Below are 16,005 nucleotides of genomic sequence, written 5' to 3' on the forward strand. Positions count from 1 at the left end.
TTTCACACACTTACATTCTCCTTTCACATGCATATATTTTTTGCTTTCACACACTTACATTCTCCATTCACATGCATACATTTCTACTCTCACACACACATACATTCTCCTTTCACGTACATATATATATAGAATGTATGTATGTCTGAAGAAAATATGTGTATGTAAGAGAAGAATGTATGTATGTGTGAGAGAGAGTATAGTGGAAACGGAAGGCAGGTCATGCGCGATCAGGGTCACCGGGACAGGTCCTGATCAGTATGGCTGAGGTAGATGAGGCGGCCGCAGAAGTATTTCAGGAAGCTATGTGGGTTTAAAAAATTAAAAAATAAATATTATCATCATGAAAAGGTTACATTGCCTCGTCCCTTGAGCGAGTTGTGACTGAGGACGCGGGCTCAGCCTCAGTCGTCTTGCCAGATACATGTATTATAAGCGTCTATGGATTTTTTTTTTTCACTTAATTTAGGAAGTGAATAAAGTGGGAGGTTGCAAGTTAGGGACAGCGATATCTTTATATTATTTCCATAACTCAAGATTTGGACTCATTGCGGTTTATTTATTTTTAGATTATTTTGTTTGTTTTCAATACCTGGCAACGCTGGCACGCGGGCAGGTTATTCCTGACAGGATGCAATTTGGTAACACAAACGTAATGATCATCATGATATTATTATCTGTAAGACGATGCACTGAAGACGGACACAAAGAGGAGAGAATAGTCATGTAAGCAGAGAAAATACTGTACCAGACAGAACAAATTCATTGTTTGCGATGCTCGAAATACTGAAAGAAAACCATAATTATGGAATTAGGGTGGGGTTTAATATGGATATATTTCTGAGGAGAACTGACTGTCTTTAGAAAAGTTTCTATGGCCTTTTCTTTTTCCTTTTACTTTCGTTAAATACATATTAAAGGACTGTCAGTAAGCGCAGCGCTGCGTACAGCAATAACCCAGGAAATGCTGCTAGTGTTCTATAAGCGCCACCTGCTGTCAGAGATTGAATTCGCATTTTCATCAGAATCAGAAAGAGCTTTATTGCCAAGTGTGTTTACACACACAAGGAATTATGATACTACTGTTTGCAGTGAATTGAGTGAAGTTTTATTTGGCTTTGGTTGTGTTTACACACATTACTTAGTAACAAATTCCTGTTCGTATACGCAAAATATTAATATTTTGTGTGTTATTTGTGTTACGGCTGTACGCAGCTGTATTGGAAATGAGTCAACCATTATGCTGTTACTGTCATGCTACTTTGCAGCCTCGTGATGGTCACCGGGAATGTCCATCATGTTTGGGAATGGCTCATTTACTGGAGGACATTGAAGATCCATGTCCTGCTGCTGTAAATTTCTCTCTGCAAGAAAGGGTGCAAAGGGCCCGGTTTATTAAACAGGTAGCCTCCAATAGTGGAGTCCAGTCATCGATGGTTGATGCAAACTCCCTTAAACGAAGAAGAGAACGTTCTCCTAGCTGTTCTGAGACCACCTGTGAGAAAAGGCCAAAAATTTCAGATTCACATTCTGACACCCAGCATCAAATTTTGGCAACCTTACGAGATCTGGCTGGGAAGATGGACCATTTTAGGCCTCAGGAAATGGGGAGAAGCACGCAATCTGTTGTCTTTTCTGAAGATGATTTTCCTTCATATCGAGAGGAAAAAGGTAACCCTCCTGATGCTATTTCTCTTCATGCTCATGACTCCCTGTTTGGCAGTAATGATCAAGACGTGAGTGAGGAAGATCAGGGGGATAAGTCAAAGTCTTCTGTTAATGATGGAGACTCTGCACAGCCTGATATTGTCCCTCAAATTCTTAGCGCTGCAAGAATTTTGGAGTTGGAAACAAAGACTGAAACTCAAACAGCGTAGGTGGGGCAAGGGGTGTGGGCAGGGTTCTCTTAGTCCCAACCTTCTGTTTCGATCCCTGTTACTGAGGATTATTCACAGATGTTAAGCAAGGCCTGGAATAATCCTAAAACCGCTCCTCAATTCAACGCTGGTTGCAAACGCTTTGTCAAAATACAGTATGCTACAGAAACAGGCATGGGATGTATGCCAGCAGTAGAGCGTGAAATGGCAGCATTAACACCTCTAGGTCCAGACCGGGTGACTGATTACCCTCGGTGTCCCAGGAGAGAATGTGAGAAGACCGATAATCTGGTGTGTTGGACTTATAATGCGGCCACACGTGCAGCCCGGTCTGGTAATGCTCTAGCCATAATTTTGGCTGCTCTGAGAAAAAATATAAGTCAGGAGGATTGGGACGTTTTAGGTTTGGTGGATGCAGCCCTTGCTACACATGCACAGCTTACTAGGGACATTGGTTCCTCTATGTCATCTGCAATACTTTCTCATAGGCAGATCTGGTTAGCACAAACCTCCCTGCCTGACACTATCAGAAAAGAACTGACTTACATGCCAGTTACTCCAAGTCAGGTTTTTCACCTCTGGGTACTCTATACAGTAAAAAATGGTTACAGAATTCAGTTCCGGCGTCGACCTCCCCCATTTTTAGGAGAACACATGACTGTCGTAAAAAAAAACAACCCTTCTAAAGAAGAAGGCAATTTCTCAGCTAAAACTCAACGAACAGCTCAATGAGTTTTATTCGAATTATTTCCTCGTGCCCAAAAAAGATGTTCTCCGACCCATCTTAGACCTGAGACGTTTAAATGCGTAACAGAATTCAGTTCCGGCGTCGACCTCCCCCATTTTTAGGAGAACACATGACTGTCGTAAAAAAAAACAAGTCCAGGCACAGATTTTATCAGAAGAAATTGCGACCCTTCTAAAGAAGAAGGCAATTTCTCAGCTAAAACTCAACGAACAGCTCAATGAGTTTTATTCGAATTATTTCCTCGTGCCCAAAAAAGATGTTCTCCGACCCATCTTAGACCTGAGACATTTAAATGCGTACATAAAAGTACTGTGGTTCAAGATGCTGACCACTGCACAAATCTTGGAGACTATAGAACCAAACAAATGGCTCACAACAATAGATCTCAAAGACGCGTATTTTCATGTACCCATTCATCCAGACCACAAAAAGTTCCTTCGCTTTGCCTTTCAAAGCCAGGCATATCAGTTTGAAGTCCTCCCCTTTGGTCTCTCTCTCTCACCCCGTGTCTTCACCAGGGTGGTGTCAGCCACCCTTTGCCCCCTTCAAATGGCGGGTATAAAGATCCTTCCATACCTGGACGACTGGCTGATCTGTGCACCAAGCCGTCATCAGGTCTTGCAGGACACAGAGAGGGTTATCAATCATATAAAGGAACTTGGTTTTTGCATGAACCACGAGAAGAGTAATGTCGAACCACGTCAACAGACAGTATTTCTTGGATTAGTTCTGATTTCCCTGACAATGACAGCATCACTCGCTCCAAAGAGGGTAACAGCATTATCTACTCTGGCACAATCTTTCCGATTAGGCATGCGGAGAGAGTTGGCGCAGTTTCAAAAATTATTAGGGATGATATCAGCGGCAATAAAAGTAGTTCCTCTTGGGTTGCTCAAAGCATGACCACTACAGTGGTGGATCAACAAGTTTCAACTCCACCCCAAATTACACAGGCGAGTGAGACTGTCACACGGAAATGCATTCAGGCCTTGCACCTCTGGTTGAGCAAAAAGAAATTGGGCCCAGGTGTCCCTCTGGGGAACATACCAGCAAGGAGGATGGTGGTCACAACGGATGCGTCTCTGACTGGTTGGGGGGGGCTGTCTGGCAAGGCAGAACAGTGAGAGGTTCATGGGTGTTCCCCTGGAACATGGAACAAATAAATGTGTTAGAGTTAAGGGCAGTTTACATGGCCTTGAAATGACTGATTCCTTTTCTGCAAGACAAGCATATCCTGGTAAGAACCGACAACATGTCAGCAGTTTATCATATCAATCATCAGGGAGGCACCAGGTCATTGCGTTGCCTCCAGGAGTCCAGGAGGCTTCTGTTTTGTGCAAGACTCGCCTCAATCAGGGCAATCTACATACCGGGAGTAGTGAACCGGCCTGCCGATCTCCTCTCTCGAACAGGGCCTCCCCCAGGGGAATGGCGCCTGCATCCAGAGGTGGTAGGTCTGATATGGGACAGGTTTGGGAGAGCTCATACCGATCTGTTTGCATCAGCCGAGACAACTCATTGCAAGACGTGGTTTGCGATGAGCAACCAGGGTGGACCTTTGGGAGTGGATGCACTGTCTCACGAGTGGCCGGGAGGATTGTTATACGCTTTCCCCCCCCTGCCATTGATTCCTCATGTGCTCAAGCGTGTGGAAGTGGGGCATTACAGGATTGTATTGATTGCACCGAAATGGCCAATGAGACATTGGTTCCCGCTTCTTTTACGGCTAGTACGAGGCCGTCCCTGGCCATTACCAATCAGAGCAGACCTTCTCACTCAGGTGGAGGGTCAGATTTGGCACCCGAGTCCAGCCATGTTTCAACTTTGGGTTTGGCCTCTGCTCAGTCCATCTCTCATGAGCTAGAGGAGGCAGTAGCAAAAACCATTAACAATGCTAAAGCACCTTCCACTTGGGAAAACTATTCAAATTGGTGGCGTGTGTTCTCTAAGTGGTGTCAGGATAGAAACCTGGATCCCGCTGGTTGTGATCTTGAGTTTATTCTGTGCTTTCTTCAGTCACTGTTAGACTCAGGAAGAAAAGTCAACACTGTTAGAGTTTATGTTGCAGCTATTTCTCATTTCCACAGTGTTGTGGAAGGCTTGTCAATTGGTAAACATGCATTGGTGTCTCAATTTCTTCAAGGTGCACGACGCCTCCATCCAGATAGAAAGTTAAGATCACCGTCCTGGGATCTTCCTTTGGTTCTACAGTCATTGATTAAAGCCCCATTTGAACCATTGTCCCAGGCTGATCTTAGATCATTATCGTGTAAAACCGTTTTCCTTCTGGCTATCAGTTCAGCAAAAAGATTTGGTGAGCTACATGCTTTGTCAGTAAGTGACGATTGTTTGAGATGGAAAACAGATTACTCAGGGGTCTCTCTCTGGCCGAATCCGGCTTTTCTTCCCAAGATTCTCAATCCTTGCACAATCAATCAGGCAGTTGAACTTGCAGCCTTTAAACCTGACTCAGATTCCTTATCTACAGGTCTTGACCTTTCTAGTCTGTGCCCAGTAAGAGCTTTCCGCACATACATTGAGTGCACACAGGGTTTGCGACAGTCACATACTCAGTTGTTTCTGTGTTTTGATAAAAAAAAAGCATTGGACGACCAATCTCGAAGCAGCGTCTCTCACACTGGATAGTGGACACTATTGCACAAGCATACTCCACCCAGAGCTTACCAGTTCCAGGGAACCTGGTGGCTCATTCTACTAGGAGTCTAGCCACATCATGGGCAGCACTGAAAGGTGTGGCACTTACAGATGCAGGCGCTTTGTCAAAATACAGTATGCTACAGAAACAGGCATGGGTGGTATGCCAGCAGTGGAGCGTGAAATGGCAGCATTAACACCTCTAGGTCCAGACCGGGTGACTGATGACCCCCGGTGTCCCAGGAAAGAATGTGAGAAGACCGATAATCTGGTGTGTCGGACTTATAATGCGGCCACACGTGCAGCCCGGTCTGGTAATGCTCTAGCCATAATTCTGGCTGCTCTGAGGAAAATTATAAGTCAGGAGGATCGGGACGTTTTAGGTTTGGTGGATGCAGCCCTTGCTACACATGCACAGCTTACTAGGGACGTTGGTGCCTCCATGTCATCGGCAATACTTTCTCGTAGGCAGATCTGGTTAGCACAAACCTCCCTGCCTGACACTATCAGAAGAGAACTGACTTACATGCCAGTTACTCCAGGTCGGGTGTTTCACCCGGATTCTCAAGCAATGCTTGATAAAGCAGAACAAGCGCGTTGTAGAAGAGAGTCAGTGCAGCGCACATTTGGTCGCTCTAGGATAACTAGACAGTCATATCAAGGCGGTCAGCCTCCACAGCCTCCCCACTTTAATCGACCACAATCATGGGAGATTGGTGGAAGACAGAATAGTGGTTTTCGGAGATTTGATGACAGTCGAAGTGCCAGGCGGGAACCATGGCGTAGACAGGTGGCCCAGTCCCGGTCATCAATTAGGGATGCACTGCGGAGAAAGCAGAATCCCAGGGGCTCAGGCCCCCAAGGAGGGACTGCATAGCAATACCAAAAGGGGGGCCGGAATGTGCTCCCAACTGTGCCTGGACAGTTGGGAGAAAAAAATTTCAGACCAGTGGGTACTGGCTACAGTAAAAAATGGTTACAGAATTCAGTTCCGGCGTCGACCTCCCCCATTTTTAGGAGTACACATGACTGTGGTAAAAGACCAAGTCCAGGCACAGATTTTATCAGAAGAAATTGCGACCCTTCTAAAAAAGAAGGCAATTTCTCAGCTAAAGCCCAACGAACAGCTCACTGGGTTTTATTTGAATTATTTCCTCGAATTATGGTGGTCTCTGACCCATCTTAGACCTGAGACGTTTAAATGCGTACATAAAAATACTGCGGTTCAAGATGTTGACCACGGCACAAATCTTGGAGATTATAGAACCAAACGAATGGTTCACAACAATAGATCTCAAAGACGCGTATTTTCATGTACCTATTCATCCAGACCACAAAAAGTTCCTTCGCTTTGCCTTCCAAAGCCAGGCATATCAGTTCGAGGTCCTCCCCTTTGGTCTCTCTCTCTCACCTCGTGTCTTCACCAGAGTGGTGTCAGCCGCCCTTTGCCCCCTTCAAATGGTGGGTATAAAGATCCTTCCATACCTAGACGACTGGCTGATCTGTGCACCAAGCCGTCATCAGGTCTTGGAGGACACAGAGAGGGTTATCAATCATATAAAGGAACTTGGATTTTGCATGAACCACGAGAAGAGCAATGTCGAACCACGTCAACAGACAATATTTCTCGGATTGGTTCTGAATTCCCTGACAATGACTGCATCACTCGCTCCAAAGAGGGTAACAGCATTATCTACTCTGGCACAATCTTTCCGGTTAGGCAAACAGATAGAGTTGGCGCAGTTTCAAAAATTATTGGGGATGATATCAGCTGCAATAAAAGTAGTGCCTCTTGGGTTGCTCAAAGCACGACCACTACAGTGGTGGATCAACAAGTTTCAACTCCACCCCAAATTACACAGGCGAGTGAGACTGAAGGTCACACGGAAATGCATTCAGGCCTTGCACCCCTGGTTGAGCAAAAAGAAATTGGGCCAAGGGGTCCCTCTGGGGAACATACCAGCAAGGAGGATGGTGGTGACAACGGATGCGTCTCTGACTGGTTGGGGGGCTGTCTGGCAAGGCAGGACAGTGAGGGGCTCATGGGCGTTTCCCTGGAACATGGAACATATCAATGTGTTAGAGTTAAGGGCAGTTTACATGGCCTTGAAACGACTGATTCCTTTTCTGCAAGACAAGCATATCCTGGTGAGAACCGACAACATGTCAGCAGTTTACCATATCAATCATCAGGGAGGCACCAGGTCATTGCGTTGCCTCCAGGAGTCCAGGAGACTTCTGTTTTGGGCCCATCCAAGACTCGCCTCAATCAGGGCAATCTACATACCGGGAGTAGTGAACCGGGCGGCCGATCTCCTCTCTCGAACAGGGCCTCCCCCAGGGGAATGGCGCCTGCATCCAGAGGTGGTAGGTCTGATATGGGACCTGTTTGGGAGAGCTCATACCGATCTGTTTGCATCAGCCGAGACAACTCATTGCAAGACGTGGTTTGCGATGAGCAACCAGGGTGGACCTTTGGGAGTGGATGCACTGTCTCACGAGTGGCCGGGAGGATTGTTATACGCTTTTCCCCCCCCCTACCATTGATTCCTCATGTGCTCAAGCGTGTGGAACTGGGTCATTACAGGATTCTATTGATTGCACCGAGATGGCCAATGAGACATTGGTTTCTGCTTCTTTTACGTCTAGTACGAGGCCATCCCTGGCCATTACCAATCAGAGCAGACCTTCTCACTCAGGTGGAGGGTCAGATTTGGCACCCGAGTCCAGCCATGTTTCAACTTTGGGTTTGGCCTCTGCTCAGTCCATCTCTCATGAGCTAGAGGAGGCAGTAGCAAAAACCATTAACAATGCTAGAGCACCTTCCACTTGGGAAAACTATTCAAATCGGTGGCGGGTGTTCTCCAAGTGGTGTCAGGATAGAAACCTGGATCCCGCTGGTTGTGGTCTTGAGTTTATTCTGTGCTTTCTTCAGTCACTGTTAGACTCAGGAAGAAAAGTCAACACTATTAGAGTATATGTTGCAGCTATTTCTCATTTCCACAGTGTTGTGGAAGGATTGTCAGTTGGTAAACATGCATTGGTGTCTCAATTTCTTAAAGGTGCACGACGCCTCCATCCAGAGAGGAAGTTAAGATCACCATCCTGGGATCTTCCTTTGGTTCTACAGTCATTGACTAATGCCCCATTTGAACCATTGGCCCAGGCTGATCTTAGATCATTATCGTGGAAAACCGTTTTCCTTCTGGCTATCAGTTCAGCAAAAAGAGTGGGCGAGCTACATGCTTTGTCAGTAAGTGACGATTGTTTGAGATGGAAAACGGATTACTCAGGGGTGTCTCTCTGGCCGAATCCGGCTTTTCTTCCCAAGATTCTCAATCCTTGCACAATCAATCAGGCAGTTGAACTTGCAGCCTTTAAACCTGACCCAGATTCCTTATCTACAGGTCTTGACCTTTCTAGTCTGTGCCCAGTAAGAGCACTCCGCACATACATTGAGCGCACACAGGGGTGGCGGCAGTCACATACTCAGTTGTTTCTGTGTTTTGATAAAAAAAAAGCATTGGACGACCAATCTCGAAGCAGCGTCTCTCACACTGGATAGTGGACACTATTGCACAAGCGTACTCCACCCAGAGCTTACCAGTTCCAGGGAACCTGGTGGCTCATTCTACTAGGAGTCTAGCCACATCATGGGCAGCACTGAAAGGTGTGGCACTTACAGATGCCCGGTATTAAAGGGTCAATGTGGCAGAACCAGTTTCATTTTTGGTCTGCAGTTCTATGAACAGCTTCTAAGCAGGGATGTGGGGAAGGAGAGGCTTCTCACCCCTCATGACCTTGATGGTACTAGTCATCTAATATAAGACTGTGGTAACGGTCTGAGTGAGGTCGAAATAGATCGTAAGTTATGACTATAACTATGGATCTATGAGACTGAATGATGACCGTCAGCATCTCTTGTCACTCGGGATGAACTGAGGCGTTTCAGGCAAGAGTAAGTGCTTTGTTCACCTGGATGTTTTATAGTGAACCAACCACTCAGGGTCAGTCACCTGACTTTGTTTACATTAGGTCTCGGAAGGGTAACAGAATGGCGTCATTCAAGGTAAGACCGTGGTGACGGTCATCATTCGGTCTCATAGATCCATAGTTATAGTCATAACTTACGTTCTGCTCATGTACCGCTCATGCTCACCGGAAAAACAAAGTCTGCTCAAATAACGCCCCGACAAGACATTTCTATGTAGTATACTTGTTCCTGTTTGCAATAGCGCTACTGTGCTGTAACATGGCAACACTGGTAAAATGACGCTACCCTAGTGTTCACTGATCTGACTGCTCCCTGCTATATGCTCTGCTCACATGCTGTGACAATAATAGTTTAGGACTATACATTATTTGGATCATTTTTGGATTAGTCAAAAAAAAAAGTTATATCTGATTATGTTGCGTACACCTGAATAAAAATAATATATTGATATTTAATATTAATATATTTTCTGTCCAATTTTATTGTGTTACTTTCAATAAAAGTGTGGTTATTTTATTGGCTTTTGTGTTTAAATTTAGTATGATTAAAATTATTGAGTTAAATTGAGTTTAAAAAGTCTTACAAAATTACTTTTAGATTACATATATTATTTAACACAATAATAAATAATGATTACAAAGCAAGTGCGTCCAGAATTTTCAGTTTCGGCCCAGAATTTTCATTTTGGTGCATCCCTAATTATTATAACACTTTCGATTATGGAACACATATTCACTTTTAACTAACTAAAAGAGTTTTCCCTAATAATCTCCTAATTTCTGCATATTGATAGTAAGTAAGGTAGTTGTTGTAGTAGTTTAGTTTATTTCATTTATTTAACCCTTGTATGGTGTTCGGATCTGTGGGACCCGTTTTCATTTTTTATCAAAAGAAAAATATGATTCATTATTTTTTCAAACTCAGACTCATTGGCCTTGGCTCATTTTCTGTGAAGAACACATATCAGAACAAATTTTCAATGACCACACACTGTACACCCCCCCCCCACACACACACACATTTATATTACATACAGAATGTTCGCATCCACTGGACCCTGGGCTAATAAAAGTGTGGAATTTGTAGGTCCTGTGTACCTTCACTCTGTCCTCCTCCTGTCTGGGCCTGCTATTAGTATGTGTGTGTGTGTGTGTGTGTGTGCGTGCATGCGTGCGTGCGTGCGTGTGTGTGTGTGAGAGAGAGAGTCTGTAAGAGTGTGAATGTAAGTGTGAGTTTTGTGTTTCTGCACATTCCTGCACAGGGTTGCAGCACTTTAATTCATAAATGTGATTTAACAAAGGTAAATGGCAAATATTAACCATATGTGCTGTTTATATTGCTTGTAATAAATTGAGTATTTTAACATAAAATTTTGAATTTGTTGAATTAAAAACCCCAAAATGCAGCGGGTCCACCAAACCCACGAACACTGGCTGATAACAAAAATATGAACACCACACAAGGGTTAACAGGTACCATGGACAACACAAATGTTGTGCCAGAGTTAGCTAGATAGCTAATTTGCATCTGTAGTCCCTGAATACCTAAGGTATGACTTAACAGACTGAAATTGTACATTTTAAATTTCAGCCAGTTCACGCCATTTTTGAGTGCAGTATGCATCAGGTCTATGGATATGCTGTCAAACAAAGTGACATGTAACAACATTTGTTACATAATCAATACATTATGTTTTAGATCACTGTAGTTTTTTCCCCTCTATTTTATATTTTCAGACCTTTTCTACCCATTTGGAAATGAAGACATAAAGAATCCCTCTGAAGATGATGGAAGCTCTCCAGTAATATTACTGCAAAAGCCCTTCGTATATTTTGGACGTGTTTATCGAAAGACTTATGTAAGAGACTTGTCTTCATTAATTCTGTGTATGTACTGTGTGTGTGTTTGTGTTTATGTACAGTGCATTCAAAGTATTCAGAATTCACTCCATTCCCCATAACGATAAAGCAAAAACCTAATTAATTATAACTTTTAAATTTATTAACAAGAACAAACTGAAATATCACAATGATATAAGTATTCAAATCACTAACTCAGCATTTAGTTGAATCACCTTTGTCAGCGGTTACAGCCCCAAGTGTTTTTAGGCAGCCTGGTCTCATTGTTTATACGTACAGTACAGTAGGTATGTAATGTCTACAAGGAATACAAGGAAAAAAACATTCTTGTAAATTTTTGTATGTTTTGATTGATGCAGACACGTATTACGTTTAAAATGTAAAATTGCTACGTATTTACAGCTAAAAAACGTAAAAATATTTGAATCTTTAATATCATTAAGATATTTGTATTAATGCATTTTTATCATTTTATCGATAAACGATTTAGATTTTTAGACCCCTTAACCTACCTCCAAACCTAAACCTACTCATTTTATAGTGAATATAATAAAAAGATATAAAATGTCGTAATAGACCGAAATATGCAGGGAAATGACCACTTTAGCAAAAAAATAGCATTAAAAATCTCACTCCTACCTTATAACTGGGATAACAATAACAGATTTTTATCCCGATCCACTCCGTGAAGGCGCGCATTTCTCATTCAAACACACCTCACCAAAAACTTGGCAAATCACAATCTTTGACGAAGCAGGCGAGAGCCGATGAGCATTTGATTTTACTGCCGTAAAACCTGTCGTAAAGTTTCTTGAAGTGGCAATTTTGAATTTGTAACGAGCGCATCAGCGCGGGTATAGAAAATTGACCATTTATCAGCAGCAGAAGTCATCATAGTTGGATAAACTTCTATAGCAGTGAATGGGAGACTACCACAAATGTGACCCTGGATCACAAAACCAGTCATAAGGGTAAATTTTTCGAAATTCAGATTTATACATCATCTGAAAGCTGAATAAATAAGCGTTCCATTAATATATGGTTTGTTAGGATAGGACAATATTTTGAGATACAACTATTTGAATATCTGGAATCTGAGGGTGAAAAAAAAATCTAAATATTGAGAAAATCGCCTTTAAAGTTGTCCAAATTAAGTTCTTAGCAATGCATATTACTAATCAAAAATTAAGTTTTTTATAGTGAATATAATAAAAAGATATAAAATGTCGTAATAGACGAAAATGCCGATTTTACTGCCGTAAAACCTGTCGTAAAGTTTCTTGAAGTGGCAATTTTGAATTTGTAACGAGCGCATCAGCGCGGGTATAGAAAATTGACCATTTATCAGCAGCAGAAGTCATCATAGTTGGATAAACTTCTATAGCAGTGAATGGGAGACTACCACAAATGTGACCCTGGATCACAAAACCAGTCATAAGGGTAAATTTTTCGAAATTCAGATTTATACATCATCTGAAAGCTGAATAAATAAGCGTTCCATTAATATATGGTTTGTTAGGATAGGACAATATTTTGAGATACAACTATTTGAATATCTGGAATCTGAGGGTGAAAAAAAAATCTAAATATTCCAGGGTCACATTTTGCATTCCCATTTGCTCAAATAGCAAAAGAAAAACTCCATGATAGTGTATTCATGACTTTCAAAAAAAATAGAGAGAGACTGATAACGGCAATCAGTAGAGAGAATGAATCAAATTTCCATCACTCCCATAGGTGTATTAGAAACACCCTCGCATTAGCATTAACTAGTTTTTTTGTAATTTGATGCAGATGTAATATAATATAAAGTATAGTGTTATAAATGTACATACATTTAAAAAAAAAAATGAAAATACAAGAAACTTTGGAGGATTTATGATGCTGATGACTGTTGAAAAGCTTCATCACAGTCTTCTGAAAACGATCCATTAGGAGTTACGTCACAATGTTTTCACTCCGCATTGCATTTCGGGAAGGCGTCACCATATTAGCAGGATACAGTGAGACAGAGAGAAAGAGCAACAGAGCTTGATACAGCAGCTTGATATTTGTTAGCATTTTTGCGATACGCCGCAGTTTCTTGGGAAGAAATTGAAAAGGAGAAAGCAAAAGGAAAGGGGCCCTATTGGGAGAGACTAAATAACACAGCCAAGAAACTGCTTATTTAGAGAAACTGCTTGACATCAACAACACTGACCCGTACAACCTGCCAGCTACATAATGGACGAAAGGCCCAGAAGCACTACCACCTCTCTTATGGATTAAGACAGTGATATTGAACGTTCATATTTTGCTCATCTGTTTTCCTGCACATATGTACACATACGTATGCTCTATTAGTAAGGTGTCTACAGAATGTGGTCTCGGTACATTAAGTGTTTTACATTAGTGTGGTCACTGTTTCGGTACATTAAGTGTTTTCTTTATATGAAAGGAAAATGCTTAAATTGTGAATGTAACAAAGTTCGTAGATCGGGAAGAAGGAGGCGAGAACCGGCGAACATTTACACATAAGACTTTAATAAATAAATAAACAAACACAAAACGAAAGTAAAAGCGGCAGCCCCTCACGGACGACTGCCACATAAAACATAATAAAACAACAATATAAATAGTCCAGGCCTGGTCCTCTCTCATCCTTCACTGTCGTTACTCCTCCTTTTATCCTTCCGGAGCTCCTCCGTGGGACTCGAGACCTGTGAGGGACGCAGGTGTCGCTCATTATCAATAACTCCACCGGCCTCGCTCCGTTCCCAAGGCTCTCAGCCCCGCCGCACTCGTCACATACCCCCATCGCCCCTCGCAGACCGGGGGTACTCCTGAGACTGCGCTCTACTCCCCCCCGCCCCTCTCTGGGGGGAGCCGATCATGGCGGCTGCGGCGTACCTGGGGATAAGGACAGACGAGGCGAGAGAAAAGGAGACGGAAGGATGAGGAGAGACAGAGACGAGAGAGGGGAGAGAGGAAAAGAAAAAAAATTCTCGGTCCGGTTCCCGGACACACTGCCGCTTGGTCATCAACCAGCTGAGAGGCTTTCACTCACGGTGCCATGCGATGGTACTGTACATCTTTGGTGGGTGGCCCGACGCTCCTCCGCCTCCTGGCGGACTGCGATGGCTCCTCCGGTTGAGGGCAGCCGACAGCGAGTCCCCCATTCCCTGCTCCTCCACAAACATGGCATACGGCAGCAGGCTCTGGCCTCTTGGCAAACGGCGCCGACTCCTCCGCTCCCTCTCGGACGGCAGCCACCCCTCCTCGACCCAGGAGCATGGTAGCGAGCCCTCCGTCCCACCTTGTCTTCCATTGTTCCAGCACCACCGCCTCGGGCAGCCACAGGCGGTCTGCGCTTCTTCCTGCTGCCCAATCTCCTCAGCACCACCATCCCCCTCAGCAACGAGGGCTCTCTGACAGCATGTCCCTCTTTCCTCCCGGGTTTCGGCACCAATGTAACAAACATTCGTAGATAGGGAAGGAGGAGGCGGGAACCAGCGAACATTTAAACATAAAACTTTAATAAATAAATAAACACATAACGAAAGTAAAAGCGGCAGCCCCTCATGACTGCCGCATAAAACAACAACATAAAATTCAGGCCTGGTCCTCTCTCCTCCTCAACTGTCGTCACTCCTCCTTTTATCCTTCCGGAGCTCCTCCATGGGACTCGAGACCGGTGAGTGGCGCAGATGTCGCTCATTATCATTAACTCCACCGGCCTTGGAGCTCTCGGCCCCGCCCCACTCGTCACAGTGAATAAACGCTTTGCGTTCACATTTTGGGCTTATATGCGTATCTACACATAGTATGCTTTACAGTTTTGTCTTTATCACTGTCTTGGTACATTAAGCCACGTTAAGCATTATTCGTGTTAAGCATTTTAGAATGTCCCTGTTCAAGTTCTGCTAATTCCAATAGCGGCTCCTGACTCTAAATTTAGGTGGTGCAGATTCTGGGTCGTAGTGCTAGTTTATACTAAACTCAAGAAAGCGTATAGCAGGGCTGTCCGAACTCGGTCCTGGAGGGCTGGTGTCCTGCAGAGTTTAGCTCCAACCCAAATTAAACACACCTGAACCAGCTAATCAAGCTCTTACTAGGCATAGAAACTTCCAGTCAGGTGTGTTGAGGCAAGTTGGAGCTAAACCATGCAGGACACGGGCCCTCCTTTGTAGTCTTTATAGTTTAACACATGCACACACACTTTTGGCAGAGATCTAATGTCCTTGCGTTATTCAGCCTGTGGGTGGGGCAGTCTCAAAACTGCCCAAATGGCTCTCAACTAGAGCGTGCTGCAGTTGCACTTTTCACCACAGATTTACATTGTAAAATCTGTGGGGCGCTGTTGAGTTCGGGAGGACACCGGCACGACTGCCCCACTTAAGCCTACAGTTGTTCACACTACACGACTTAAAACGTCGGCAGATCGCTGTGCTGTTCAGACTACATGACTTCATGGCTGTCTTGAAGTCGTTGTGGTGTTCACACTATGCGACACTACGTAAATGATCCACAACAGGGGGTCAAACACAACTCTGTCACCCAACGACTCTACACGGACCCTAAACCACGTTTTGTTACGAAAACACACACGAGAAGTGTAACGGGAATGACACAAAACAACAAGTGAAACAGGAGTTGTTTATTTGAAAATGAACATCGGGGAGAAATTAGTGCTGCAAGCTGTTGCGCATTGAAAAAATTAGCTCCATTTCTTGTATCCAAACTTTTCTTAAAGCCGTGTTACTGCTGCTGTTTTTCTTCCACTGACCTCAACCCATGCTTGCTCTCTCATTGGCTGTAGCTCGTCACGACCCCTGACACCACGTGATGTCGAGTCGGCCGACCGGTCCAGATATTTAGCATGCTAGATATTTG

At 43.8% G+C, this 16,005-nt stretch overlaps 1 protein-coding gene across 1 annotated transcript in view; it reads left to right on the forward strand.

Annotated features, from left to right (window-relative positions):
• LOC107708892 (uncharacterized) overlaps window positions 1–16,005 on the forward strand; it is a 43,767-nt gene that overhangs the window by 8,402 nt on the left and 19,360 nt on the right. The window contains 1 exon segment of the mRNA XM_074560060.1: window positions 11,011–11,132. Within this exon segment, the coding sequence (XP_074416161.1) occupies window positions 11,011–11,132 (122 nt within the window).

Source organism: Sinocyclocheilus rhinocerous, unplaced genomic scaffold, assembly GCF_001515625.1.
Source record: "Sinocyclocheilus rhinocerous isolate Xijiao unplaced genomic scaffold, SAMN03320098_v1.1 scaffold24, whole genome shotgun sequence".
NCBI classification, from domain to species: Eukaryota; Metazoa; Chordata; class Actinopteri; order Cypriniformes; family Cyprinidae; genus Sinocyclocheilus; species Sinocyclocheilus rhinocerous.